We start from the raw sequence: 27329 nt of genomic DNA, 5'->3' as shown, positions 1-27329 counted from the left end.
AGAAAGCTTTCCAGCATCGCAGGTGCCTGTGTTCGGCGCCGCAGTGATTGCCACGTCGCTCTGGGTCTTTGCTCTTGCCTCAACACCCCTTCCTGAGCAAACACGGCGTTCTCCCCGGGAAACCTGTGCCGCGCTACGCCCGTGCTCGCAGCATCTGGAAGGCATTGGGAGGAACACACACACGCACAGAGCGCTCGCCTTCCCCAGCAGCCTTTTAACGCGTTTCTGATCCGTGCGGATCACTTCTCCATCGCTGTGTTTTGGTTTACGTACTGGAGGTTTTACAACGCCGGAGAAGGGGCTGCAGCGGTGGGGAGGGAGGGTCCCTTTTACTGGTCATGTCCCCGGGGGCTCCATCGCCAGCGCTGCTCTTGTCAAGTGCATTTCTTTCCCTCCGTCAAAACAAATGCCGAGGAACCGTGTGTTATTTGTGCTGGCTCTGCTGCTGTTTCAGACTTTCCGTCGCGCCTGCCGTTTGAGTTATCTCGCCTGTCGTACAGCACTGCCCCCACTGACACCCCGACAGTGTCGGTGCTGATAAGGTGACGGATGGCAATGCCGTAGCACCTGGCGGTGAATTATTAACCCGCACCAGATTGCTGCGCTTCACTTCTGCTTTTTCCCCACATCTGCTTCAGGATAAGAATTAGGCTGCTGCTAAAAAACGTAAACCGCAGCAAACCCGCCTTTGTCAGCCTGGGCTGTTCCCACGCGAGCCCGTACGTGGGCCCAAACCAAGAACTTTTTCTTCTGCTTCTTGTCCCGCTGCAGTGGGACTAGAGGCAAGAATTTAATCTTTCTGCCCCTAAGCCCAGCAGATTGGGGGGGGCCAATATCTTGAGTCCCAGTCCAAAGCAACAAGTGGGATTCGCTGGCAGCGGTCGGCCTTGACAGATGAGGGCATCAGCGTGAGCCAGTGATGGAGGGGAAGGGGATGTGGCAGCAGAATGGCACGTTCGATAGCTAAGGATGGTCTTTGCTTTAAAATTAAAGTGTCAGCCCGGCCCTGCATCGCCACAGTCAAACGCATAAATGCTCAGTGCCATCACATTATGAGATTTAATTACGTCTATAAGTGGGTATGTAATTACATGTGAGATGCTGCCTGTTCTCCGTGGTCCCCGGCCGTAGGCGATGGAGGGGAGCGGGTCCCGGCGCGGCTCGGCGGCACGCTGCCGATGGGGGAATGGGCCGTGGTGCATCGCAAGAGGGGCTGAGCCCGAATGCCGCCTCTCTGCAGCTCTGGCGTGCTAGAATTGGGCAGGTACCTGCTGGAAGTTGACTCATCTCAGGCTAAATGGTACCACCTCTAGGGCTGATACCTCATCTTGGTCGGGTTTGGTTAATGCTCTTTAAAAAAAAAAAAAAAAAAGTAAAAAAATAGAAGCCAAATAGCACCCTGCCTTTTTGGAAGGATGAAAGCATTTCTCAGCATTTTGGGGTCAAGGTAAAAAAAAAAAAAATAATCTCTTTGTGAGCCTCCCTGACGTTCTGGGAATGCTCAAGAGCAATCCAAGGAGCAGATTAACTCGAAACAGGTCCCGTGCGGATGGGAAGGACCCACGGTGGCACCCGGGGCTGCTGCCGCTGACCTCCCGCCCCGCGCCGGAGTGGACTTGGCAGAGCTCCTTGACCCCGACACCGCTCCATCCGGCGCCGATGTCCGAGGAAGGAAGGATGCGGTCTCCTGTCCTAAGGGGTTACAGCAGCCTCAAACCCATATAAAGCAACAACTTTATTAATCCCAGCTTTGCTAATAAGGAATTACAATAGTTGTGGGATTTGGCAGTGGAAACGCGCTCAGTTGCCATGCAGAGTACAGTATTTTCCCTGTTTTGTTTGTATTTTTGATTTAACTACAAATAATTTAAAGATGTGTTGTGTCTCCTTCAATTAAAATTTGCGTCTTCATACGCTCTTTTTTTTTTGTCGCAGTTTTAAAACAATACCAATGAATTTGAGCTTGTTAGATACGCTAAGATAAATTAACTTCTTTCTTTTTGGTAAAATTAAAGCATTTCTAAGGGTGGCAGTTAGTAACATATCAAGAGTTGGGTTTGTTTCCTTTGTAAAATTTGCGGCTTTATTTTACTGGATGGAAGATCTCCCAGTGTCAAAGATTTCAGGCTGATAGAAGAATAATATTGTCACAAGGCCAATATGTAAATACCTTAAACCAATATAGCGTGTTTAGAGGAATTACACTTTCCTCTCCCAAATTACGATTTTGGAAAGCAACTCTACCACCCCGTTTATTTCAAATTTAAACATTTTGAAAGAATATCTCCTAGGTTTGGAAATCTGGTTTCCATTCCTGGCTCTGTTTGACCTACTGTGTGACCCCGAGAAAATCTTTTTCTCGGTTTCCGTATCTGCTTAGTTGCCCTGATGATCTTCAGCGCTCATGCAGAGCAATTCAGCGTCCGCCGGTGTCGAGCTACATGTAACATTTCAGTATTAAATAACGGTGGTTTTCACTGAAGATGAGTGAGTTTTGGTTACGATGAAAAAAGAGAAAATTAAAAATCTTGGTTTTTAAAAGACGTATTGGTTTAAAGATTCCTTGGGTTGGCATGAAAAAAATTGAATGAAGTGATGTTCTCTCAAAAGACATGAGTGCCCAGAGGCGAAGGAACGTTCCCCTGTGAGCAAACCTGGGGAAAGAAACATGGGGAAAGGCCAGGAGCTCTGTAGCTCCCCCCAGTGATGAGCCTTGGGACGGGGATCGATTCTTTTTTTCTTCCTCCTTTCAGACGCAGCCAGTGCCCAACCCCATCGCCTACTTCATGCATCGCTCGCCGTGGTGGTTTCACCAGTTCGAGACCCTGGTCAACCACTTCATCGAGCTGCTGGTGCCATTCTTTCTCTTCCTGGGACGGCGCATGTGCATCGTTCACGGCCTCTTGCAGATCCTCTTCCAGGTGAGATGCTCCCGGGTTTGCTTCCTGAGGGCCGCGTCTTCATCCGGGATGGAGCAGGGGATGTTCAAAGGGTGTAAAACCTCTCCGGCTGCCTGCGGCTGGGGGCTGTAGGGAGGGCTGGGACCTGGGGGACCGAGATGCCGACACGCATTCCTCACGCCGGCTCCTGCAGCCAGGACACGGGCCCGCGTGCCGGGAGCAGCAGCGGTGTGGTTCGCTGGAGCTCATCTTCTCCGAGCAGGAGCAGCATCCAGAGGAACTGACTCAATCAGCAGGTCAGGAGTTCAGGCTCGAGTGAATCAAGATGATTCACAGCTATTAACTGTTGGCTCTCGGGTGGTTCGCGTTGGTGTGGCTGCTCTCAGCGCGTTGCTGGAGGTTTGTTTCCCTTACTGCTGGTTTGGTTTCCATTCCTATGGATGGCAGAGGAATGTCAGCCCCGGACTAGTGCAAAGGGTCTGATCCTGTGGCTGCGGACGGCTGCGATGAATACTTGCAATTTCTCCAAATGTTAATTTTTATAGACATCTTTCACCCTTTGAAGGGATTATTTTTTTTTTATAGTTAACATTCAAGGGCTGTTCTTTATCTCTGAAAATGTTTGAGCTGGTTTTTACAACCACCAGATTTACTGAGCCTTGGTTCATAGTGAAAATAATTTTTTCAAAAGTTAATGGCGTTCATGTTGCAATTGATTTTGGGTTTTTGGTTGGTTTGGGGTTTTTTTTTTGTACATGAATAAATAAACGTGGGCAAAAGTCAGCGGGCAGAAGCTCCTGCATATATCCGTTCCTAGCCCGCATCTGACTTCGCTTGTCTCTGCCCTGGCATAATTCAAACAGCTCATTAAACCTCAGCCGCTCTGACTCGCAGCCGCGCAGCGCTGAGCCCTTGCTGACTGCCGTGTTTGTTCAATATCATTTCAGCATCATGAAATTCATACGCAGTAGCTGTTACTGCTTCCTGTAAATACGTGTGATGATTAAACTGGAGAACAGCTTATAAACTCTTATTGGCAAACCACAAAAACGCCCATCAGATTTTAAAGGGCTGACATAAAAGCCGTGGGATTTGTGCCCTCGCAGGGATGCCCACTCCTCCTCCTGCTTCCAAAACGTGTCCCGTTGTGTCTGGGTGCCACCGAACATACAGCTTGTACCTCCGCTCGCTCGGCGCACCGTTTGGTGTCAGGTTTGGTTATGGTAGGATGGATCTTCTCAGGGTGGACGTCCCGCCGGTGGGGCAGAAGAAGTCTGACCCAAAGAGGTCTCGGGGCGTTGCTCCACGAGATGCCAGTTGTGTTTGCGACGGGCATCGCACCTGAGGTTTTCGGTGTCACTGGGAGGATTATATTCAGACCAGCCCTAAAAAAACCTGCTCTTTTGTCTCATGGACAAAGCCAAACGTCTCGTCTCTATCGGCTGCTCGTTGCAGAAGCAGGCGGGTGTTGAGACATGGCAGGGATCGGATTAGCAAGCAGGAACCTGCTCTAGTGGGAGGTGTCCCTGCCCGTGGCAGGGGGGTGGGAACTCGGTGGTCTTCAAGGTCCCTTCCAACCCAAACCATTCTATGATTCTGTGAGTTGCACACAGAAATACTTCTGCATGTAAGGACGTGTAGGGAGGGTGGCAATGGCTATCTAAGGCGAGTAGACCCAGAAAGGGGCAGAACACGCCACGGTGAGCGGCCTGTCAGAAAATAAACCGCGTTGCCAAATTCCCGACAGGGTTGCCATGTCTCGGGGCAGCACTGTCGTGCTCTGCTCGCTGCGGCGTTGGCAGAAAAATAATAGCGTAATGGGCTGAGATGGTGATGCTTTGTCTTCACCTCTCTGCCAGAAGAAACTTCCATGACCAAAAAGCCTGACCAAACGCTCCTTTCTCATCCCCTTCCTTCTCGGCTCCGGGTTCCTCCATCCTTGCCGTGCTCCCGGGCAGGGGCTGGGATGGGGCACAGGGAGGATGCGGCCCCTGTCCCCGGCCGGGGCTCTCCGGCTGGCGCACACCTCCAGCGCCCTCGCAGCTCCTCCAAGGGCCCCTAACGAGCAGCGCGACTGTTTGTGCGCTGGGGGACTTCAGACGGAGCCAGTGGGATCTGAAAAAGCCAACGACATACAATAAAGGCTCATAATGACATATTGTAAATGCATGCATCTAACCACCCTTTAATTGGCGCTTTATTGATAGTTTGCAATTACTGACTTATTTCTATCATGAGGGGAGTCTGCGAAGGAAAAAAGGGTCCCAGTGTAAAATGCAGCTCTGGTGCATTTATAGCATTTCAACAAAAACCTGTTTATTTAATATTTACTGCCCTTTTCTTCATTCAGAATGACTTTTATTGACAATACTTCTGCTCTGCAAAGGAAGCAATAAAGTTTAATGTTGATATACCACTTAATTCTGCTTTTCAAGATTTGAATTGACATTACATGCAAGTTTTATTGGACATTTTATAATTGTTATTGGAGTCATGGTGGCTAGGTTGAGTGAGTGTATTTTTCCAGATTCCAACTGGCCTGGAGAATATTGCTTTGTCAGGAACCCGAAAAAAGTTGTGCTTTAAAGAAATAAGTCTTTTTTTTTTTTTTTTTTTTCCCCCAAGTGTGAACTTATTCTTCTCACCTAGTTCACGTTTGTAAGGAAAAAGGCTTAGTGAGTTTGGAAACATCCATCAGGGCTCGGCAGCCCACTGCCTCTTTGGAGCAGAGAGCGCGCCGGGAGGGGTGGATGTGTGTCCCCCACCAGATTCCCCTGGTGTTGTGCCAGTCATGCCGTAGGCAGACTGGGCTGGTCCTGCTGTGCCAGACCATCCTGGGCCACCTACTGTGCAGGAGATTTGGGTGATGACGACTGAAACACGAACCGCGTAGGCGCGTCTCTGCACCGTCCCCTTCCCGTGTTCGCCCACCCACCCGTGTCCTCGCAAGACCTGGAGCGGGGAGCCCGAGGAGCCGGGACGCCCCACGCTTTTGGTGCTTTGTGTGCGTTGACGTTGCTGTGATCTCGGTTTGGGGTCTGCCTGCTCTGATACCAGTCCCCGTAGCTTGAGCTTCCAGCAGTCCCCCCTTTTTGATCTCGAATAAATCAGAGAGAGTCTTACTTACTGCAAGTCCCTCGATATAAATAGTCTTTTCTTAAAAAAAAAAAAAAATAAAATAATGGAGGAGTGTGTTGAATGCTGGCCAGTTCCCATTAGAAAAATCATTCTTCATTGTCGCTAACCGCCAGATTGGGGAGGGCTTTGTGATTTACAGCTGTGGGTGTAGGTTTTGCAGGACATCTGCGCACAGAGAGATTCTCCACCAGATTGCAGCGCCCCGAGCGCGTTTGCCAGGATCAAAGGTGAGCGGAGAGAAAATGTCATCCAAGGTTTTACAGCGGAGGAGCTCCCCCGCCATCAGCGCAGCTGCTCGCAGTCCCGGCCAGGGGCGCAGGGCTGGGGACCGTCCCCATGGCGTGGCATGCTGTCCCACCGGGCTGCCCGTCCCGTCCACGCCAGGTCCTCCGCACCGGTGACTCCATGCTCCCGAGAGAGGTTTGAAAGGGCTGCGCTGACCTTGTCGTTAATTGCTGCGTGAAGCCCCGGTCCCGAGGAAGCTGTTCGCACTGACGAGATGGCCGTGGAGGGGAAGCTCTGGGACGCGGCACCTCCAAGGCTGAGGAGCCTCTCTCAGCCATACAGCCAGTGCAGCCGACGGGCAGGTTTGTGCTCAGCGGGACTAAACAGTTCGTGCCCGTCTTACTTTCTCCCATCACGCCTGTCCCAAAAGCGAAGACTCCCACACTCCTGTCTTGCACAGGTTGACATGAGGTTGACATGAGTTGACGTGACTCCATGAGGCTTTTTTTCTCCCTTCATTGTCTGCTGGGATAAAAACCCCTTGGGTTTCCGAAACCCGAAGTATTGCATCAACCCATGCCGCCCGCGGGGGAGCCTGCTCCAAAGATCTCAGCCGGCGTGAAGGCATTAGCAGGTGATGGTGGCAAAGCCTCCCCTTTAGACTGACTGTGCTGAGAGCATCCTTTTACGTTTGGAAAGCAATCGTAGATGAGGGGAAGCCAATTATAGAGGATATCCAGGGTAAATATGCAGCGTTGTTTCACAAAAACGTTCTTTCTAGAATTTACAATACATAGAAATCCAAATCTAAAACCGCAATGAAAGCAAATGAACGTTTAACTTTTCAGCTTTGTTAAGGATTTCTTGTAAGCAGGTGCCAGACTTGACATGCCGAGCAGCGCTGCTGCAAATTGTCTCCGCCAGGAAGAACGCTGGAGGAGAGACGCGTAACTCAGCTCCTTCCCTCTGTGCTACGGCCCCGTAAAACAGGCTGGTGAGAAATGGCCAGGCTGAGCCGCGGAAACTTCCAGATAAGCCTGAGGTGGAGTTTGCCCTTTGCTCATATGTAACTGAGAGTCCTTAGAGTTTTTGAGAGTTGGCTAAATATTGAAAGCTTTTCGCTACCACTTATCGTCATCCTCCCTGGGGAGCCCAGGGACGTTTTGTAGCTGCTGTGTAGAGACAGGACCGTGTTCTTCAAGGTGCTGGTGTCTGGAGTGGGGACACGTGCATCGCCTCGTTAGGTTTAAACTTGCAGCACTGGGGATGGGGTTTGGGACACCCTTTCTAGTTTGTCAAGACGGGGTCGTTTTCGCCAAAAGTCTCTCGATGGTGGCTATTGAATGTGATGTTCACTTAACGGGATGGAAATCCGGCTGCAGGGGGTTGCAGGGACCAATGTTTTGCAAATCAGTTTGATGAATGATTCTGGCATTTTGAGTCTGATGGCACCAGTTGGCTGATTTTGTAGTATTGTTGGGGTCTGAGCCTCAAAAATATACAAGTAGATCCGAAGCACCCCGAAGTTCAGGAGAAATCAAGTGCAAAATGTGGCTGTTAGTGCCTGGAGGTGGAAGAAGAGGTCTTGGAGGGTCTTGGAGACCACAGGGGAGGTCTGGATGCTGTTATTCGTGGTTCTGTAGAAGCATCAAGCCAGAGCCTGTCCGTGCCCTAAGGAGCTTGTGGTTTTAAGGGGGAGGAAGGATGAAAGTGCTGTGTGGGGAAGACAAGTCCTTTCCCCTACCGGCAGGTCGGTGGCGTAGGACCCCTTCCCACCACACCACCTACAAGAGCATTGCGTCCCTGTCTCCCCGCTGACATTTCCATCCCCCGTGCACACGCGGTCACCTTTGCGTGCCCGTAGCTCCGTCCCTGCGCTCAACCACCCCCGGCCAAATCGAGCCGAGTACCAGCGTCCGTGAGTGAAACCGGAGAGGGTGCAAACCCACGGCCTTGCTGCTCCGCGGGTGTTTCGCCGTTCTCCGGAGCTGGCTCCTAAAACCCTGAAGCTGCATGTTTTTCACGACGTCTAATGCACAGCTTACACCAGCAAACGTATTTCTTGGCTCCTTAAGCCAGGCAGTAAAATCACGCTGCTTGGCAAACGAGTCGATGAGGGGAAGCGAGAGGAAAGCCAAAAAAGCCAGGAAAAAGCCACCTTGCCCCTCCGAGCTGGCAGGTAGCGCTGGGTTAGGGAGCATGGCAAGGGGGCTGCAGGGGCCGGGGGGATGGGGGGGCTGAGGTTTCTTACGGCCGGGGGGTGGTTTCGGCTGTGCCAGATGGGAAGGAGCTTCAGTATCACGCAGGCAAAATCCATAAATAAATAAGAACTAAATGGAAAGGATAAAGCCAGCACTGTTGGAAAATCAAGGTCATTCCTTTGCTTCCACGGCACTGTTCTGGGTCATAGTCATATAGGCAGAGTTTGGGATTTTCAGGATGCGGGGAGAGTTTTAGGCCTTCAAATCCCTTTGGATTTGTATGAATTTGGGGAGCCTGACTCCTTTCCGTGGCCCCTGAAAATTCCCAGCACACCCTCCTGCACGGAGCATCCTCGGCGTGGCCTGGTGGCTGGGCAGCTCCCGGAGGGGCCCCTTCGTGCCGGGACGAGCTCAGCCCCCACCATCGCACCTCAGGAGAGAAGTTCCCCGAAGGAGCCGGAGCGGCGAAGCCTCGGGATTGCCAGTTCTTCACTGCCACCGCTCCTCCGCCCGCGGAGGTTTGGCAGCGGGCTTTAAATTGGGGCTGTCCCAGGATGTTTTTCGGCAGGAGCCGTATATAAAGCGGAGGAACGACAACGCCAAGAGCGCAGCTGAATTCCAGCCTTGCGGAAGGCAAAGATAAAACCTCCATAGCCAAAACCCCCTCGAACTCAGAGCGCTGACAAAGAAGGCTCCCAAGACGGCTCTCGGGGTCCGGCCAAGGAGCTGCGCGGGAACGCGGCGGCTTTACGAGCTGGTGGAGGGCCAGGGGGGAGGACCTGCTGAGAGGGAGCCCCCAGGGTGGGGTGGGGGGGGGCTGCGGCAGAAACCTCCTCCAAGAGAAACCTCTGGCTCTTTTCCCTTGGAAAACAAGCTGGGAGCACTACCCTTGCCCAGCTGGGCACCGCACCGGAGACACGCAGCCCTGCGCTCCTGGGAGCCGGGAACACATAGGAGAGGGGGCAGCAAATCATTTTCCTCTTCTTTTTTTTTTCTTTTTAAGCAGAAAACAGTTGTTGAATAGATAGGTCTTTCCTGCCCTTTTCTTTCCTTGGCTTGGACAAACCCCAACCTCCTAAAAATTTTGATGGAAATGGACATTTTCCTCTAGTTGATCCTTTTCCCATCTCCTTCTCCAAAGCTGCGCATGGGAGGCGAAGACGGGGTTTTCACCCCCCCCACCCCTACCCCTTTTGGGATGGGAGGACCAAGCCCCCCGCTTCCACCGCTGCCGCCTCTGCCATGCCGCAAGACGTTGGAGGGATGAACTGCCCTTCCAGCCACACACATGCAAATTAAATCATGCTGTTGCAGTGCCACAGCTGCAACATATTGTGTTGCTGACTTAAGAGGTAGCAGAGGTCACAGCAGCAGCCCAGAGAGAAGGAACAAAAATTAAACAGCTCCCCCTTTCCCTGCAGAAAGTGTCTGGATCCAGTGTTTGTTTTCACTTGTCAGATATGAGCTCGGTTTTGTTCTTTTTCTTACACTGGTGTAAATCAGATGTGCCTCCAGGAGGATTATCAGGGTTACACCAGTCCCCCGCTTGTGGCGGAGGAATCCGGCCCTTCGTTTGGGCTTTTTTTTTTGTGCACCTATAGGACACTCGCACTGCTCAAGTAGTTGTTTTTCTTTATTGATGCAGAGTAGTGTCGTTACGTTATGAGCACGTTGCACACGAGAATAAAGGTGCTGCCCCATTCGCCGTAGGAGCCACCCCAGGGCTGCCGGGACAGCCAGAAAATTTGGGCATCCGTTCCGCGCTGGTCATGTAGAGAAGGGCACCGGGAGTACCCTTGAGAGAAGAGACTGCAGATGCGTTGCTCCAGGTGATGTCCCCAGGCCGACCTCTGATTTCACTTGCAGGTGCCCCTCAAGGTGGGATGCAGGGAGCGTGGTCCCCCGGGCGCAGCATCCCCGGCAGCAGCATCCCTCGGGGGGGGGCGAGTGAGTGGGAGTTTGCTGCTCGGGCTGGGCGGCAGCACGGCCTTTCCCCTGCGGAAACAAAGAGGAAATTCAGCCTGCACAAAAGTCCAAATTTTGTTGATTTTGTTGTGGTTTAGAAAAAAAAAAAAAAAGGAAAAAAAAAAACTTACAACAAATGGAGAACGTCCCAGGAAAATTAACAGCAGAACATGAGTTTGCTGTTGGGGGGGGAATGGTCTGATGGAAAATAGTTTTGCAGCTCAATTGTTTAAAAATCTGTTTTGGACTCAGGTCCGAGATAGAGGATGGAGGGAGAGCATTTTAAAAGGTTGTTCGGGAGCCCTGAAGCACTGGGCTGGGATTACGGAGGTTAATTACGATCGCTGCAGGCTGCGGGTCGCTGGGGCCAGCCCTGGGCACCCATCCCGGTCCCGCGGGCGAGGGGCGGCCGGGGTCCTCCTGCCCCTCGCTCGTCCTCCAGCTTCCCGCGCTCAGCCCTGGCGCGGCTCCAGCTCGGCTTTTCTCGACAGCAAAACAAAAGGAATGTGAAATCAAAGGAGTTACGGGGTAGATTTTCTGTTACATTTAAGCCACCTTAAATTAAATACCGAGCTATACCCCCTCCGCAAAAAAAAAAAAAAAACCAAAAAACTCCAACTTGAGCAGGCAGAACCCAAACTATTTAATCACTCCTATATTTGATTTCACATCCAGCTTGATAATATCTGTTGCGAGGCAAGGCTGCTGTGCCAGACACGAGAATACCAGCGCATACCACCCCAAATCAGTAAATAACACTGCTCGTATAATGGTGTCTGGTATTAGTTAGCAACAAGTTAAGTTCTTGCATTCTGCAGTAGTCAGAGTGACTTAGAAACACTTACTGTTAGCCATAGGAGTGCATTTAATTAGCTTCTGATTCAGGGGTCTGTTTTTTTTTTTTCTCTTTTTTTTTTTTTAAATCATTAAATAAAGTGTCACCCCTAGCCAGTGCTGTAAACTCTATTTTGATTGTGGCTGCAATAACCCCTTTGGGCGTCATTCAAATTGTACTAAACAGTTTCTGGAGAGAGCTGGTTTCTCTCAAAATAAACCAAAGTCCGGCTTTGACAAGCTCTAATGAAAAACAAATTGTTATATTACTTAGAAAAATAATTTGAAGGAAGTCTGAATTAGTTGTAAAGGTGGAAAAGGTTCAGCTACTTGAAAATAGAAATTTGGAAGGTATTTATTTTAACCATTAAGCCAGCGGCCTTGAAATACAGCCTTGTTTGTTACAGAATGCGCCTAACGAGAGACATGAATCATGCTGTTAATCAGTATGGGAACTTGATTAATTGGAAAGGGGACCGTCAGTGACTCCAACAGGCGGAGCCGCCTGGCAGCAGTCTGCGACGGAGCCCTGGAGCTGGTGTGATTTACCATCAGTCATCCTGCTGGCAAGCCGAGGGAAGCTTTGGAGGGATCCCACAGCCTTGGGTTTGCGGGTTGGTGGGGTTTTTTTTTAAATTGAAAATAGAATGTGGTTATTTGGGACGCTCTCCGCCTTTGATTTTCGGTGCCTCTGCGTTTGGTTGTCCGTGCTGGTTTTCCACGGAGGAGGGTCCGGTGTGTCTTGGAGGTGTCTTGTTAAGGTGTCGCGGGCCGGGATGCCTGTTGTCTCACCTTTGCTACCGATAGTGGGTTTGCTTATTAAATCCGAGAGCGAGATTTTACGCCCAGCTATGAGATCAGATTTGCACGGGAGGCCCCCAGGATGCCGAGCGCTGCAGTGGCTGTAAAAACGCAGCAGGAAGGTCCATATTAATTTTCACTGTTGACTGAGGCGCTCGGTTTTTGGGGCCAGGAAGAGTTTGGCCATCCAAGAGCGCTGGTTTAGTTTCAGAGCAGCATATATTTGCTCATATGGCGAAAAGATACGGTAGCAGGGAGGGGAGGGAGCGTGCGGCCGCGCCAGAGGGATGAGTCCCAGCTGAGTTTCAGGTTCGTGGTGGAAGGTGCCACGTGTGTCGGGCTGTCCCAGCTGTGGTGGCGCGGTCCAATGCCGTCAGTGTCATCTCTGTGCCACAGCAAACCCCATGGCCAAGCCAAGGACACCCCGTGCCCTTGGGCATGTCGCTAAGAACTGACGTTCAAAGATCACAAGTTACACCCCCAAATTGCAAGATTTCCTTGAGTAGCATGAAAAAGCAACCAGTTCTGGCTGCCTTGGTGTTTCTTCTGCCTTACGGCTTCCCAGGGTACTCTCAGGTGTCGTTTTGTGTGCTGCTCTGTGTAGGCTTTACACCACCGCTCTCCTCTTCACACTACATGAACACCTTCCAGAGCCCTCTAAATGACATGGCTGACATCCACCACACGTGGTCCTTCCTTGGCCAAGGGAAGAGGTTGTGGCGCTTAGGCTCCTGGGGCTGTGGAGCAGGGTTGGGTTTGGGTTTTTTTCCCGTTTTAATTACGCATTTGATTTTCAAGATTTCTCTGCGATCCAGAACCTTTGTGTCTGCAGTCCTCTAGCTGAATTTCCAGGTGCTTGGGCTTGAAGAGAAAAATCAATTACGACGATGTTGTCAGTGAAATGATATGAGTTGGCGAGGCTGCAATAGCTTCAAAACATCTGCACTTCCCAGATGTGATTCGCTCGGTGCTACGCTGCAGCATTTGGGTCCAAACAAGGATGAGAGATAAAGTATGTGTTGCACATGTGATTGCATGTATGGTAAGTGTATGTATAAAACATTATGTCTAATAAGAGCCAGACCAGCTATAAACCAGAGATGTTACTGAAGTCAATGACATGATCTTGAACATGCGCTGTTACCATATTTCCACTGATGATTATTTATTTATGTTTAGGTGTAGCTACTAAACCTCACTAAAACCATTACGACCCATTAATGTTCCCCAAGCCAAAGGACTCGCCCACTAATACGTGTCAAATGTCTTTAAGCTGTAGATTTATCCAGTTTCAGTGGATTGGCTTGAAGTAATGGTAGAGTTCTTACAAGTTCAATCACATTTTCTGAACCTTATTCCTGATCTGAACTGGTCACATTGCATCTTCCCAGCCCTTGGTTCTCACCCAGTCTTTGCTTTTCGGGAGGGTGACAGTGGTGGCGGCGGTGGTGGGATTTGGATTTTCATTTCTTTCCTCCCACCATCTAGATTACGGGACCTTTAAATAATGTTTTATATTCCGTTTCAAAGAAGAAGAAATCAGAACAGCCTAACTGGAAACAGATGGCAGATTATGAACTTTTTTTAAAGGGAATTTATAATGCATGTATTATGAAGAGAATCATTTAATAGTGTCAGATATAGACGTGTGAAGACAGAACGTGCCCATCCGAGGAGTGGAAGGGGCTGGGAGTGGGCTGTTGCCTTTGGTGCCGTGTTCTCGGGGGTGAGGGGCGGATTTTGCTGCAGTTAATGGTTACAGCGAGCTCTCCTGGCTGAAATGAGGGGTTCCTGCCATTGCTGCTCTTCAGTCTTTCCCCTGCTGTCACTGGCTGTCGGAGCAGTTTAAATTATGCTCTTAGCGTGGGGTTCTGGGCTCAGGTTAGCAAAGCCAGGGAGCCCGGCGGGTCGGAGCTCCTCTGAACCAGCTGTCCCCCATGTGTTGGAAATCTGTCTCTGTTGACTCTGCCTTTAGCCGTGTCCGAATTTCCCTGCGGAGACGGAGCTCTACGCATCTTCCTCACCAGCGGGAGTCTTCCTCGGCGGCTGCGCCCGCAGGGAGGGCTGTGCGGGGGGTGAGGACCAGCGCAGGTTGGCTGCATCGCTGCGGGGCACACGTCGGCCGTGCTGGGACCTGACGGGCAAAGACCCGAGCTGCAGATACCAACTCATGGGGTAGATCTTCGTTTGGTGCCATCGGGGTAACTCAAAATTCATTCGGACTGCGTACCCAGATTATACCTGCTGTCCTCCCAGGTGGTCGAGGATATTTTATTGATTTGCATATTTCAATAAGTGATTTTTTGCCAAGTTAATAGTGTGTCTTGCATGTGTGGGGGTAGTTGGATTTAAGCACACCTTGTGTCAGCTGAATATACATCCGTAAAACTACCTCCGGATCAGAGGTGCAGGTTTTACCTCTATCCCTTGCACAAAGATTGGATAGCTTTAATTAAAGCCATTAAAATCAATCCCATGTAGTTTCAGGGTAAAGACGAAGCTGTGGAACTTAATGTCCAGGCTGCTTAGGGACACAGAGGTGAAGATGGATTTTGTAGTGTCCTGCTTTGATGAAAATAACTCGTTTGCTTGTTCTGGGCCAAGTTGCTGGGTTTAATGTTTCTCTGTAATGGTGCTGCCTCCAGAGAGGTTTTATTTTGATTTGGAAGTGTTGGGATGAGGATGTGGCCCTGAGATACTTTAGCCCACACGCAGTTTACACAGCTGTATTATCCCATCCCCCAGGCACCACCGAAGACATTATCTCTTTGGTGATGCAACAGCTAGAAATTGCAGGAAACCTGTGTCACTCATTTCTTTCATCTTCCTATAAAAAACTGGGGTTTCTTGGAGCCGGTGACTCAGAGAAATCGCCGATTAGTGCGAGATACTCTTCGAGCAGCTGTGGTTTGTTTGCTGCGCTGGCCGAGAGGAGTGATGTTGCGCTTGGACGCAGGCAGCGGTGCCCGCCTCTTCCCGGGCTGCGTGCCCACCCACGCCTGGGATGGAGATGCTGCGCAACGGTCGGTGGTGATCCTCACCCGGAGAATTGTTTGCGAACCCCAAGTGTCACCTTTCCTTTCCTTGGGGTAATGTTGGCATGTTGCAGAGGGGCGTGGATTTTTCTGGCTGCCGCAAACTGTGTCAGTGGCTGAGCTCAGCTGAGCCTCGAGCCCCAAAATACCTTGTTCCAGGACAGCGTTTGTAGCACAACGTCTCGCCCCTCTTGCTTTCCTCCAGGGGACTCTCACCTTTTCGTTTCATCTCTCCCAGGAGCACGCTGACGGTTTGTCTGTCCACGGGAGGTGTTCTTGATTAACTGCTCGTTTCACACGTATGCAACTCACTTTGAAGATGGGTCAGGCTAAAACAGGAGCAACGTAGGTTTGGTTGGGGCTTGGTGTCCACATGTGGAGCTACTCAGGGAGAGATAAATTTACACCCTACCTTAATAAGAAAAACTTGCAAGCACTGAGAAACCCTCCATCAGTGCCAGTTCTGCAAAGACTGAGAAAGCAAGCGCCTAGAACAGTGTTCCCTACTCATCGCATCGGCACTTCTCGTGACTTGTGCTGATGGGAGGAGAGATGAAAGAGAAATTCCCGGAGGCTCTCGGGTAGCCATGCAGCTGATTCATTCAGCTAGTAAAGATCCAAGGATCTGAACCCTCTAAAAGCTTGAAAAGCTGCTTCCCTTCTGTGAAGCGTGTAATTACTGAACTCGTGCTGGTGTTAGAGGAGACATCTACACGTGCGTAGCACGGGTCTCTCCCAGGTGCACGGACCATGTATACAAGGCGGTGCAGTGGGAGCGTGGAGAAAGTCTAGCAGAAAAGCTCACAAAATCAGCAGTAAATCCTTAGAGCAGCTTGGACATGTTTAGTATCAGGTCACGGCCTGCGTGGCATGGCAGTCGGGGTTGGTAGGGCACGTGGATTGATGTCTCGCACCTCGCGAGCGAGCAAGCAAGCGGAGAGCAGGAGTCAGGAATTTCGGAGGAGCCCTTCTCCTTGCGATGGTGGGTTGCTGCCTGGCTGCCCCTCTTGCTTCTGGAGCGCCCCTGTGTCATCTTGACTGTTTTCTGTAGCGCCCCTGTGTCATCTTGGCTGGTTTCTGTAGCAGTTGGATAACGCTCTGCGTTGAGTTTGTGCCAACAGCCCAAACGGTAGCTGTCCTGGTCAGCTCGGCACCGGCAGCTCAAGGTGGGCTTGAGGCTGTGTGTGCTCCGTTAACCTTTCTCCCCAAGGAGGCAGCAGAACCTTCTTTTTCCCCTTTGAAGGTGTGAAAGGCCCAGGTCTGCTCGGAGAGTCAGAGGAGGGCCCGAGCCCCTGTGCTCCTTCATCGGCAGTGGCAAGCCGTAGCCTTCATAACCGATGAAGCCGTGAAAACGAGCAGATGAAACGAGAAACCAAAACCTCCCGTGCCAAATGGTCTTTGCAGAATGCTCCCCTCCCCCTCCCCCCCTCCCAGCATTTCATAGCGATGCGTTTCCTGCTGGTCTGCTCCCAATTCAGGTCGTGAGCCACAGGAGTGGAAGTGACCCCTCGCCCATGGACTCGGATACTCACCTCTGCATCTTCCTGGGGTGCAGAAGCAGTTGTTCTTACCTGCTTGGGTTTTCCAGTGCCTGAAGTCACCATCCCTGGATGTGTTTTAGAGACGTTTAGATGTGGTGTGGGGGATATGGTGTAGGGGAGAACTTTGTAGAGTAGATGGTTGGACTCGATGATCCCAAGGGTCTCTTCCAACCTAGACAATTCTATGATTCTGTGATTCTAAGTCACTCTAATAACTGTACTGGTTTCTTTGTGAAGCTCATCTTTTTCCTGGGGAAAAGAGATTGATGATTTTGTTTCCATCCACACTTTAACCAGTTTCTCTGCAGGAGCCATTTTTACCTAATTCCCAATGTCTTTTGCTAACACTTACCTGGATGCTTGGGTCTGTGCTGCTTGTGCCAGCACTCCTGAGGCTGGTTAGCGTTCAAGGTGAGAGTTTCCTCTGTATCTCCTTCAGCTGCGTCCTCCTTCCTTGAGGAGACGGTTGATTTTGGAAGCGGTTAAATTGTGAAAGCTCAGGTATTTCTTCCTGAGCAAAGTAAGAGGTTAGGGAAAGAGAGATTTTTCTGAACTCTGCATTCCTATAGCATGAAACAGGTTGGGAAAGAAGGAAGGACAGTCGTTTCTCATCCACCAGTCAACCATCACATCATGGTCTGCTTTCGAGCACCTGCCAGCTCCTGCGGCTAGGTGCTGTGGAGAGATGCAGAAATACAGGGGCAGTAGAAAACTCAGAGTATAGTCAACATAAATTAAAAAATTTCATCTGGGAAGACAAATCACACTGCGTAGCTTGTTTGGATCGAGTTTGGGAATTCGTATGGCAGGAGTGGAGAACGGGAAAGGGACAGAGATTGCTTTTATTGCATCAATAATGTCATTTATTCCATAGCCAACCCTTGAAAACCAGTTCTAATCCCCACGCAAATCCCTCTGTAGCAACAACGGCAAATCTGCCAGTTCTCCTAATCAAACGCTGATCATTACTGCAGGCCAGAAACCTCAGAGGGAGCGAAGCCAAGGTGAAAGGGTCAGGATCTGGGGGAGGGGGCACTCTCAATCCAATGCACCCAAATCGACTCCGTCTCTGCGATTCAGTGGGCAGATGGGATGGTGCCAGAGACACTGTGGGGCCAATATTTTTCTTTCCTCCCCACAAAGTGTTCAGGGGCAGACAGTGGGGTCCTAAAGAAGTATAGGGATAATTTCCCTGGGGCTGTTTAGAAGAAATGTGGCCGCAGATAAGAAATGGAGCTTCAGTGTGTGCAATCCATCCTGTGTTCCTTCCCCCTTCCCCTTGTCCGCCCAGAGAAGAAGCGGTCATCAGCTGGAGAGCCTCCATTCGGGCTGTTGCCTGCTGCTGGTCCCAGTTGCCGTCAGTAAAAAGGGTTGTTGGTGCCTGCAGTATCTCTGCTGGAGGGTTTTCCTCTGGCCCCCATTACCGATTACTGGAGCGCAGGGGAAGGGGAGGGAGATGTTTTCATGGAAATCTGTACCTCAACCCTCTTGGCAGCCAAACCTGAAATGGCTCGAGTCTTTTGCCCCCAACTTCATGTTTATGGTCAATCTGAAACTCCACCTGTGATCACCACATGCGTCCTCTGCGAGACTGCAGTAAATTAAAGCACAACAGGGAATTTTAAGAAATACATCCTCTTCCTTCTTGGAGTCAGGTTACATCGACCTCCGAACATCTGGACTCAGTGTCTCAGGGCTCCCAGAGGTTCTGCCGTATTAAAGGTTCATCTGCCTTTGTTAAATTCCCGGCCTTTTCCCTTCCTCGTTGCCTTCCTCTTGATTCGGCGTTGCTTTCAGTGTGGCTGGCCATCTATGTAATTGGTATTTTATGTTCAGTATGTAAAAGACACCGTGGAATTTTAGTTATCTCTTGCCATGGGTAAACACAGATCCGTAACCCATCGCCATTTACTGTGCTCATGGGAGAAGTCTAAAATAAAATATGCTCCTGTTTTTTCAAAAGCCTAAATTCCTTCTAAGCTACTGGTTACCAACATCCTAAAAGACTCGAATATAATGTTCACTTAAAAAACCCCCGTATTCCCTAGCATTCCCTAGGTCACAAAAATGCATTTGTTTGTATGATGCCCCTTTGCTTTGAAATTCCTTTGCCTGATCTCCAGGTTGCCCTGATAAACAGGCAGGCTTTAATCACCACGTCCCGCTAATTGACATGCAGAGTGCAGAGGTGGAAGCAGGCAGGTCCCGCTGCCTCCAGCCACTGCGGTTTATTGAGAGTCTGGAGCAAGGGAGAGGTGCAAAAGCCATCCGGTGGCCGTGCAGGAGCTGTGGTCGCTAGTCCCACGGTGCTCCATGTGGTCCCCGTTCGGATGATGTTGAACTACAGCATCTCGTGGAAGTCACCCCATCCTCACCCCGGGGAGCGGCACATCTCTCTGCTCACCCCCGTAACGCCACAACCCTTTAGCTGCTGTGCAAACATCAACGCCCAGAAGGAAAATGCAACTCCAGCTTTTTGCTTTCTGCCTTTCAGGCATAGGCCTCAAGGTTTTAAAGACTTACATATGTGTTTCACTTGCTGCGCTCTGAGTATTCCCATTGAAGTTAACTAAGTGGATAAGACTTCGCAGGATTAAAGCCAAATGAGTCCTCACCCACCATGCTGGGAAGTCTGGTTGAAGTGGGTCATTGGAGGGAAAGGAGGAGGAGTCAGTACCGAACTTGCCCCTTTCATTTTATGCTTCTCTTTACTTAAAGGATATTTTTTCGAAGCCAGCTCGAGGGGAGAAAAGGAAAAAAAAAAGCCCCAGGCTGTGGTGTAACCACCACAGTCAGATGTTGTCATGACTACTAAACAAGAAACCTAATTTATAAAATGAAGAAAAACATATGAATGTGAAATAAAAGAGAAAAAAAAGAGAGGGGCGATCTTAAAATATTAACTATGATGTAGAGAAAAATATAAACAGACACAGTTAGGAAATTCCATAAGGAATATGACTTGTTTCATATTAATCATAAAGGAAAAGATTATGAGAGCTCCAAAGAGAGCCAAATGAAATACTCCGCACACATCCAGTACTGTGATAAGAGTCCTTGGCGGTGATTTTCCTTGGCTGCTTGGGCAGTCAGCGCTCTCGGCCGTGCTCCGGTGGAGATGCCCTGGTCGGAGGAGGCTTCAGGGATGTACGTGGTGGTTCTGCTGCTTCTCTCTCTGTGGTGCTTCTTCTCCCTTTGCAGTACTGGTGCAGTGGACAACTGAGTGCAGACCTCCGTCCCATCCATGACAGCCAAAATAATCTGTACTTTTATTTAAAATATCAGCAAGTTGGGGAAAGTAATTGTGTTTGGGGATGCGGAGGGATTTCTGTGAGTGGATCAGGTCAGGAGTGGATCTGATGTTCCTTAAGCCACAGCTTAATTGTCTTCCGAAGTGGAGGTCACTGGGGAGAGGTGGCTGGGCGTGTGGCGTGGGAACGCAGCCACCGCATCCCCTGCGGTGTGCCTCGGCTGGGCCCGGCTCCCTCCTCCTGTCTCTGTAGGTGCTGTGTCGCGCTGCTGCTCTTCTTGCCCCTGTCTTGCCGTCTGTCCTCTCCTGAGTTGGGAAGGCGCAAGGGGATCCTCAAAGCGAAGCGTTAGAGAAGTCCCAGATGTTCATGACTTGATCGTGAACACTCATGAGCTCCCAGGCTAACAACCATTCCTGGTCCAGGGTAAGGTCAAAACGGGGAACCCTGTGGGACTTCAGGAGCCCTGATGGTCTTCAGGACCAGGCTCTCCCCCAAGACACCTCCCAGCAGGTACCAAAGGGCTCCTTCGGAGCTCGCTGGGTCCATGCAAATACCTTTTGTTGTGTTGGGCTGGCACCGCTCGCCTGTTTTCTGGTGACAGTGCCCTGATGTGGCCCAGGGGCCCGTGACCACCAGCACCATGACAGCAGCGGTGCCACCACAAGACGCCAGAAAGGAGCTGCTCTGACCACAATTGCCGATGAGTGAGTACTGGGAAATACCTATGTGGTATCTCGGGTGGAAAATCCTGGGCAGAGCTGTAATTTGCTGCTTCGTTAAACTTCCCTCAGTCATGTCTGAGCTGCTCATGTATCTGTCACGCAGAGATTTCAAGGCTAAAATTGTGCGTTGGGAGATTAATGCCTTGTGGCGCGTCCTGCGCTCTGTCGTGTAATTTTGCAGCGGTGGGGCTGGCTGCTCGCAGCCCGCATTGGACCCGGCTCTCTGTTTGGCACTGCCTTGTAAACATGCGGGTTTACAGAAACCTTAAGGGTTCCTTCTCGCTGTCAGAAGAAATTAAGCTACAAAGCCCTACTAAAACTACCCGAAACAATGTCAGACTGAAGCCCGTAGCGTGAAGGTCCAAGATGGAGATGCCCACCCAAGCCAGGACCTTCCAGGAGTGCGGACCAGGTTCTCTCCATGCCGGACCACTCCAGCACACGGGAGCGGCACCGGTGCCCGGCTCTCGGCTCCCAAAGTGCGATTCCTCCCGCTCACCGTCCCGTCCTGCTCTAACCCGGCTGCATTGCCAAAGCGCTAATCGCGATGTTGACGGCGCAGAAAAACTGGACCGGCAAAGCTCCCTGCATCTTCTCCCAGCTGCGTGCCGGCGCGCAGCAGCCGGGGAGCGCTCAGATCCCGCTCCTTCCCATCGCTGCCATTTCAAATGCCGCCGCGGCAGCGCCGGCCGGTGCCAGGCAAGTTCTGGGCTCTTCTGCTCTGCGTCTTGTTCCCCCTCTCCTCCCTTAATGTCACGCTAGCTGTCACCTGGCTCAGAAGAGCTCGTTATTCCCCTTTGCTATGCTGAGGCTCTTTGAATCAGAGAGTCAGGCAATACCGCATTTTTGCTCTCTTCGTCTGTTGACAAATCTAATTTGCTGGTGAATAATGAGTAACCTTTTCACATCAGCCCCGTGGCTGATGGTGGTGCACTTGGGTTTTGTTGAATGAGTCACACGCTCGCTTTGGAGCGTAAGAACTTACTCATGGACAGGCAGCTGTATTTCATCCTCTGCTAGAGATTATTTTGAGCTGGAAAACCTCGAGCCCCGTGCAGCTTTCTTCCAAGAGTGCATCGCTTCTTGATAAGAGCGCAGCTGCCATTAGGTCCTCGTCAACCCAGGGGCTCATTGCAGCGTTACTCCCCCAGCAGTAAGGCTGGAGGGTGACAGCTCTTCCTGGAATATTCTGATATACGTATATTTTCATTCCTCTTCCGAGGTTCATCTCATATGTAAGCGATCAGTGCAGCAGCATGAGCCGGGATCTCCTTGCAGCTGTGACCTTGAAAGTGGGTGGCATTTTCTGCTTCCTCTCCGGCATCCTCCGGGATCTACATTTCATGTGATCCCATCTGACACGGGCCAAATCTGTGCTGGGAAAAGTAGTACGATACCACCGGGAAATACCCACTACACTAACCTCTTGATGGTTGAGATCTTCAAAGCTCCCCGTAGGAGACAATCTCCTTCGGCAGCTTTTGAAACCATAACATGCCATGTGTGGAGACGGCTGCCCACGAGGTGAATTGCACAAAGTTTATCCTTTTACATATATCCCTTCAGAGCACCTTATCTTTTCTGTCTTCCTCTGCAAACCTAAATGCAGGGATTTAGCTTCTTTTCAATATTTGCATTGCTATTTAGTGCTAAACGGACGCAATCAGTTCCGGTACTGGAGGTTTATTTTGGTTTTCTACGGGGAAATAAATGCGCACAGGAACGCACAGATGAAATAAAAGCCCTCCCAGCGAGGCCGGAGCACCACTGAGCATCCTGGTCCTCCTGGGGTCTGCACGTCCCTGCCTGGCTCCATCCCACCAGCCGTCCGCAGGCATGATTTGATCCCGTGGAGAAGGAACTGCTCGAGAAGGGGAGGGAAAGAGCCGAAAGTTCTCCTTTTTTGATCATTTCATAATTTACACCTCGTTCCCATTGTAACCTAAATTACAAGCGAGGCGCCCCAACACTGAAAAGAAACTGCTGCAGATGGCAGCATAAAAATGTGTTCTTTAACACGTTTTGTGTTTTCTTAAGCATATCTGGTTTTGCCCAACGTACATTTCATTTGCTATTTACTTAAGTCCCCTCCACTGACAGCCTGGGGATTGCTAAGCCGCCATCTGGGATGTAAGTAAAATGCGCTTTTTTTTTTTTTTTTTTTTTTACTTTTTCTTCTTTTGAGCTTGGAAAAGTTAACAAAGGCTTCATGTCCACTGGTTGGGCATTTCGTATTTTTAATATGCAGTGCAACGTGTCAGCGAGCTGGCCGGTCACGTCATGTATTTGTCACAATTCTCAACCTGTTTTCTAATACGGTGGAGGGAACGGCTATGGGTGAGTGCGGCGGAGAGCGGCCGGAGCTTTGCCGCCTGCTGCAACGGCTCTTCACCGGCAGAGATCCTAAGACACGGTGACGATTCTGCACTTCCATCAGGTTTCTCCTCTTTTTTTTTTTTTTTTTTAATTAAACATAGCATTTCTACTAACATTTTTACATTCAGTGCTTCATTCTTTATCCCTGTGGCTTTTGCAGGCTTTCTTTATTAAAATCAAATGGTAACCAAATAAAGCACCGGATTACTTTTTCTCGGTGCGTTTTCACGCCACAACTGTTTTCTATTTCTCCCGAGCTCGCAGAAGCCCACGGCCGACAGCTCAGCCCCGCGCCCGTACGGGTATTAGCTCCGAACGTGCTGCGAGAGGTTGGGTGGGTGGAAAAATCCAGGTCATCCCGGATTTTGAAATACGCCCAGCCTTGGCTTTCAGCGACACCGAGTAGCCAACCCAAGTTAAATATTTTACTGCAGATGTTGCTAAGAGCTTAGAGTTACTGAAATTATGTACTTTAATGAGGCAAAGAAAGTAGCTGCAGAAAGATATAAATCAGAGAAGCCACCAATGTTTTCCACCGTAGTGTCAAGCTGATCAGATGTGACATCCCCTTTACTTTTTCCTTGCATTTTCCTTATGCCTGCGGATGCGGTCCTGTCCTTTCCTTTTAACTTTAAAAGGAAAAGATGTGTCTGAGTCTGTGTCGGGGTTGAACCGCCAGTGAATTTGGGGAGCGGAGTGCCGATCCAGCTTCTGCAGCTGGCTGCTGCGGCTCCACAATTGGTGGAACCAAAACCTTGGATTTGAGTGGTTTTGAAAGGGATTCGTAACACAGATCCCGGTTGCCTATGCCAGGGCTGTCTGAGATTTGAGGTGCTCAGCCTGCCCATCTGAATTTACTCCAAAGAACATTGTTTCCCCCCTGCTCTGTCTTTTATAACAATTTAATCCAAATTTTACCGAGACCTGGATGGATACTAGACAAAAAGGTTGCTATCAGAATAGATTTTTTTTTTTCCTGATGTGTTCTCCTTCTCTAATGGGGTTTGCTCTTATTTTGGCAATTGTTAGATACATCTAAATATTGTAGAAAAAGTGAATTTCAAAGGAGCCTGCAATGACTGTACGTGGAAAGGGAATTGAAGTATTTTCACCAAAAGTATTTTAGCATTCCTTCAATCAAAGAATATAAATAGTTCCATGTGACTTCAGACTGATGCAGGATTTGAGAGAGCAGGGTTTAATTCACATCGTTTCTTGCAGAGGGAATTTTGAACCGCATGTCTCTCAGTGAAGAATGTCCTAATTAGTAGAGAAAAGGATGTTCTGGAAAAGGGGCTTTCACTTTCTAGTCTTAATACTGTTCTACTTTATTATTGATAATTCAGGAATCATCTAGCATTTATTACGGCGGAGTTCTGTGCTTTGCCATGTAATTGGTGAGCGAGTTATTGATTTATGCCTATTGACAGCCTATTCCAGATTGCAATTAAAACAGGTTAGACCTCAAACGAGGATTGTTTCTACTAATGTGAAAAATGCTTTTGCCCAACGCTTCTTTTCCTGTATGTTAATGCCAGCAGGTAATGCTTGCTCTGAAGCAGAAGTGGCAAATGTAATGGCGTTTACTCATGAGGGAAACCACTGGTTTGTCCGTTCAGTGTCTCGGTCCCGTTGAAGCTGGTGGGAGAGGGTTGGTGGAGCTGTACGCTGGTCTCGGTCCCCTGAAGCCTGCCGGGCCTGAAACCCGTGTACGTTTTGGGGAAGCCCGAGGCGCTGGGCATGCCTAGCGAGGCGTTCTTCATCCCTGCTACTGCGTAAGGCTGAAGGGCCGTAATTTTGCCACCGGAGTAGGTGACCATCTACTTTTCTTTTTTTCGCACACGATTGAATTCAAAGCACCACCGCGTGGAAGTGACTTTCCTTAGCCCCAGAGGACCCTAAGGTCCTCTCATTCAAGGGGGTGTATAATCGGTCAAGATAAAGGCAGCGTTTCCCCTGTTGAGGGCTTCCCACATCCTCGCATCATCTTAATTCATCCGTCTGACATTCCCTCCTTGTTTCTTATCCCCTAGAAGAGGAGCCACGCGCTGTGGCACCCCGAAAGCATCTTCAGTGTCACCGGTGGGCTGTGGACGAGATGTCCAGCGGGCCCCTACCGAGCCTTGCATTACAAATGCCAACCACCCCGGGTGGTTTCGCAGGGACGACCCACCAGCCAGAGGTCCAACTGGGTGAGCGGGGCAGGGCCGCGCCACGACCACCCCTCGGCAGCCCCGCGGTTTCCCACGGGGACGGCCTCTGCCGCGGGTGTGCTCCCGCGGCGCCGCAGCCCACAGCACCGCAGGTATTCGTCTGCATCCGCTTCCAGAAGCGCATCCAGCCAACGGCACAAGCAGCCCGTGTAACTGCTTAGGTTTTTGACAGTTTTATAACCTTAAATTTGCACCTTATGGAAAACTATGACAGTTAATGATTAATTGCCGTGTTGGAATTTTTCTTATGATGTCTTAATATCCGAGTATGCAGCAGACCTCAGCAGAGAGGAAAAATAAAAACCTGCAGCAAAATGCTCCCAGAACAACCTGACTAAGCAAGTATTGCCCGGTCCAGCTCGTGCTGTCCAAAAGACGTGGTTATATTTAGGAATATTTTTCTTAAAGCTGTAATGCTATTTACTAGGTGTCTAGCTCGAACTAGAAACCGGCTTGAAAGGAAGCTGTGAAGCAATTTTTCACGGGTGCGTTCTTCAGTCACTTTTCAGTAGAAAGTTGGTTGCGGTGTTGCAAAGCAGCTGCTGGTTGTTAACCAAAACAGGCGAGAGCTCGTCATTAAAGACCTCTGCTGTTGCACTCTCAGACCTTACTGCCGGGCTAACAAGAAAAGAAAAACAATTTATCATTTTTCATGGCTGGGTAGCTGCTGTTAGCTTATGTGCCATTGATCTGCCTTATCTTGTGTCTGACTGTCTCCACCGGTGACAGATGTGGCCTCGTAGCTGCTCCTCGTTGGCGTGCCAGCCGCCCCGCTCACGCCTCTGCCCCGGCCACAGGGGATGGGAGCTGGGGACAGTCTGCGGCTCGGGGCTGTGCACGGGGAGACCGCGGGTCCTCGAGGAGTCCCTAACCCGACACCGCTCCTGTCACTGCAAGAAGAAAACCTCAGGCACAGGATGGCGATTCCCCATATGAGTCAGTTCTGGAAGCTCAGGTTCGATGGTGTCCCACAACCCAGAACGATGGTCTTCGAGCATCCTGGGTGGGAACGGGGTTCCCGGGGAAGGTGCTCACAGCTGGGTCTGGCCCGTGTAATATTTTGATGAATCCACAAATCTGGATTGGAAAAAAATCCTTTCCAACCTGTTCTCCCTGCGGAGGAGGCGGATAGAGAGCAGAGCCTGACGTCCCTCCGGAGCGTGTGGCGTGGGGCTCTATCCAACATAACCCGTCTGGAGATACCACTGCAGCAGAGCACTTCTGCTGGACTTCAACTCTACATTTGCTATAAAAGTATTTTTAATGAGCGAGATGGAGCTGGTTAGTGAAACGCTTGGGCCGTTAATAGATGTAGAATTTTTTTTAATGTGCTGTTTGACTTTATTGATGAAATGAGCTAATGGGAACGAGTGCCGCTCTCGCGCGAGTGAGGAAACCCAGGCGTGCTCTGGGGGAACAATGCTCTGCTTTTCCACAGCGCTCTTGTCCTGGGGATGGATCCTAAAGCATTTTGCAAACAGCGCGTTTGGAGCGCTGGGCCGGTGGTGGGACGTCACCGCTCCGTGGCTGTGTGCCGGAGGGATCGGCTGCCAGGGCTGCAGGGTCCTGCGGGGAAGCCGGGAAGGGCTGCGGTGGCCTGGTTGTAACAACCTGTCTTGGAGTTTGGGTTGAGATCTTCTGCATCCTGCTTCTCCTGGCTTCATCGAAAATTCCACCGTCTCTTTTATGACCATGAGTAATCAGGAACTTGGTTTTACGTCCTGTTTCAAAGTCCACACAAGGCCCCATAATACGGTTTTCCCGGGACTGAAGCAGGGCCAGGTCCTCATCTCACGCCGCTACAAACCAACGGGGTAGTTCCCTCCCGTAGCTCTGCCCCTTCCTGCTCCACCTCCTCCGGACAGCGACGGTAGTTTTGGTGGTGACCTGCCAAGTCTTCTGCTAATGGTTAGTGTTTTGAGTCGGTGCCTCCTGGGTATTACCTGCCCACAGGGCTGGTTTGGGTTAGCAGCTAGAATTGTTTCTGAGTTATCCCTGTACGAGCTCAGAAGCTGAGGGTCTGTAGAGAGGGTCTCCCTCACTCTTTTGCCACCCTCTTTTCATGTGCGGACACGTTCTCCATGGAGAAACCCTCTGTCCCAAACTTAGAGGACTTGGTCTAGCCTG

The 27329-nt window shown here is 50.3% G+C and overlaps 1 protein-coding gene across 1 annotated transcript in view; it reads left to right on the top strand.

The window, feature by feature from the left end:
• LMF1 (lipase maturation factor 1) overlaps positions 1 to 27329 on the top strand; it is a gene marked incomplete at its 5' end in the record, with an annotated part of 207559 nt that overhangs the window by 139735 nt on the left and 40495 nt on the right. The window contains one exon of the mRNA XM_082490667.1: positions 2754 to 2921. Within this exon, the coding sequence (XP_082346793.1) occupies positions 2754 to 2921 (168 nt within the window). The remainder of the gene's footprint in view (positions 1 to 2753; positions 2922 to 27329) is intronic.

This window comes from Vanellus vanellus (assembly GCF_965231255.1).
Source record: "Vanellus vanellus genome assembly, chromosome: 14".
In the NCBI taxonomy this organism is placed as follows: domain Eukaryota; kingdom Metazoa; phylum Chordata; class Aves; order Charadriiformes; family Charadriidae; genus Vanellus; species Vanellus vanellus.
This window is presented reverse-complemented; position numbering and strand designations above follow the sequence as displayed.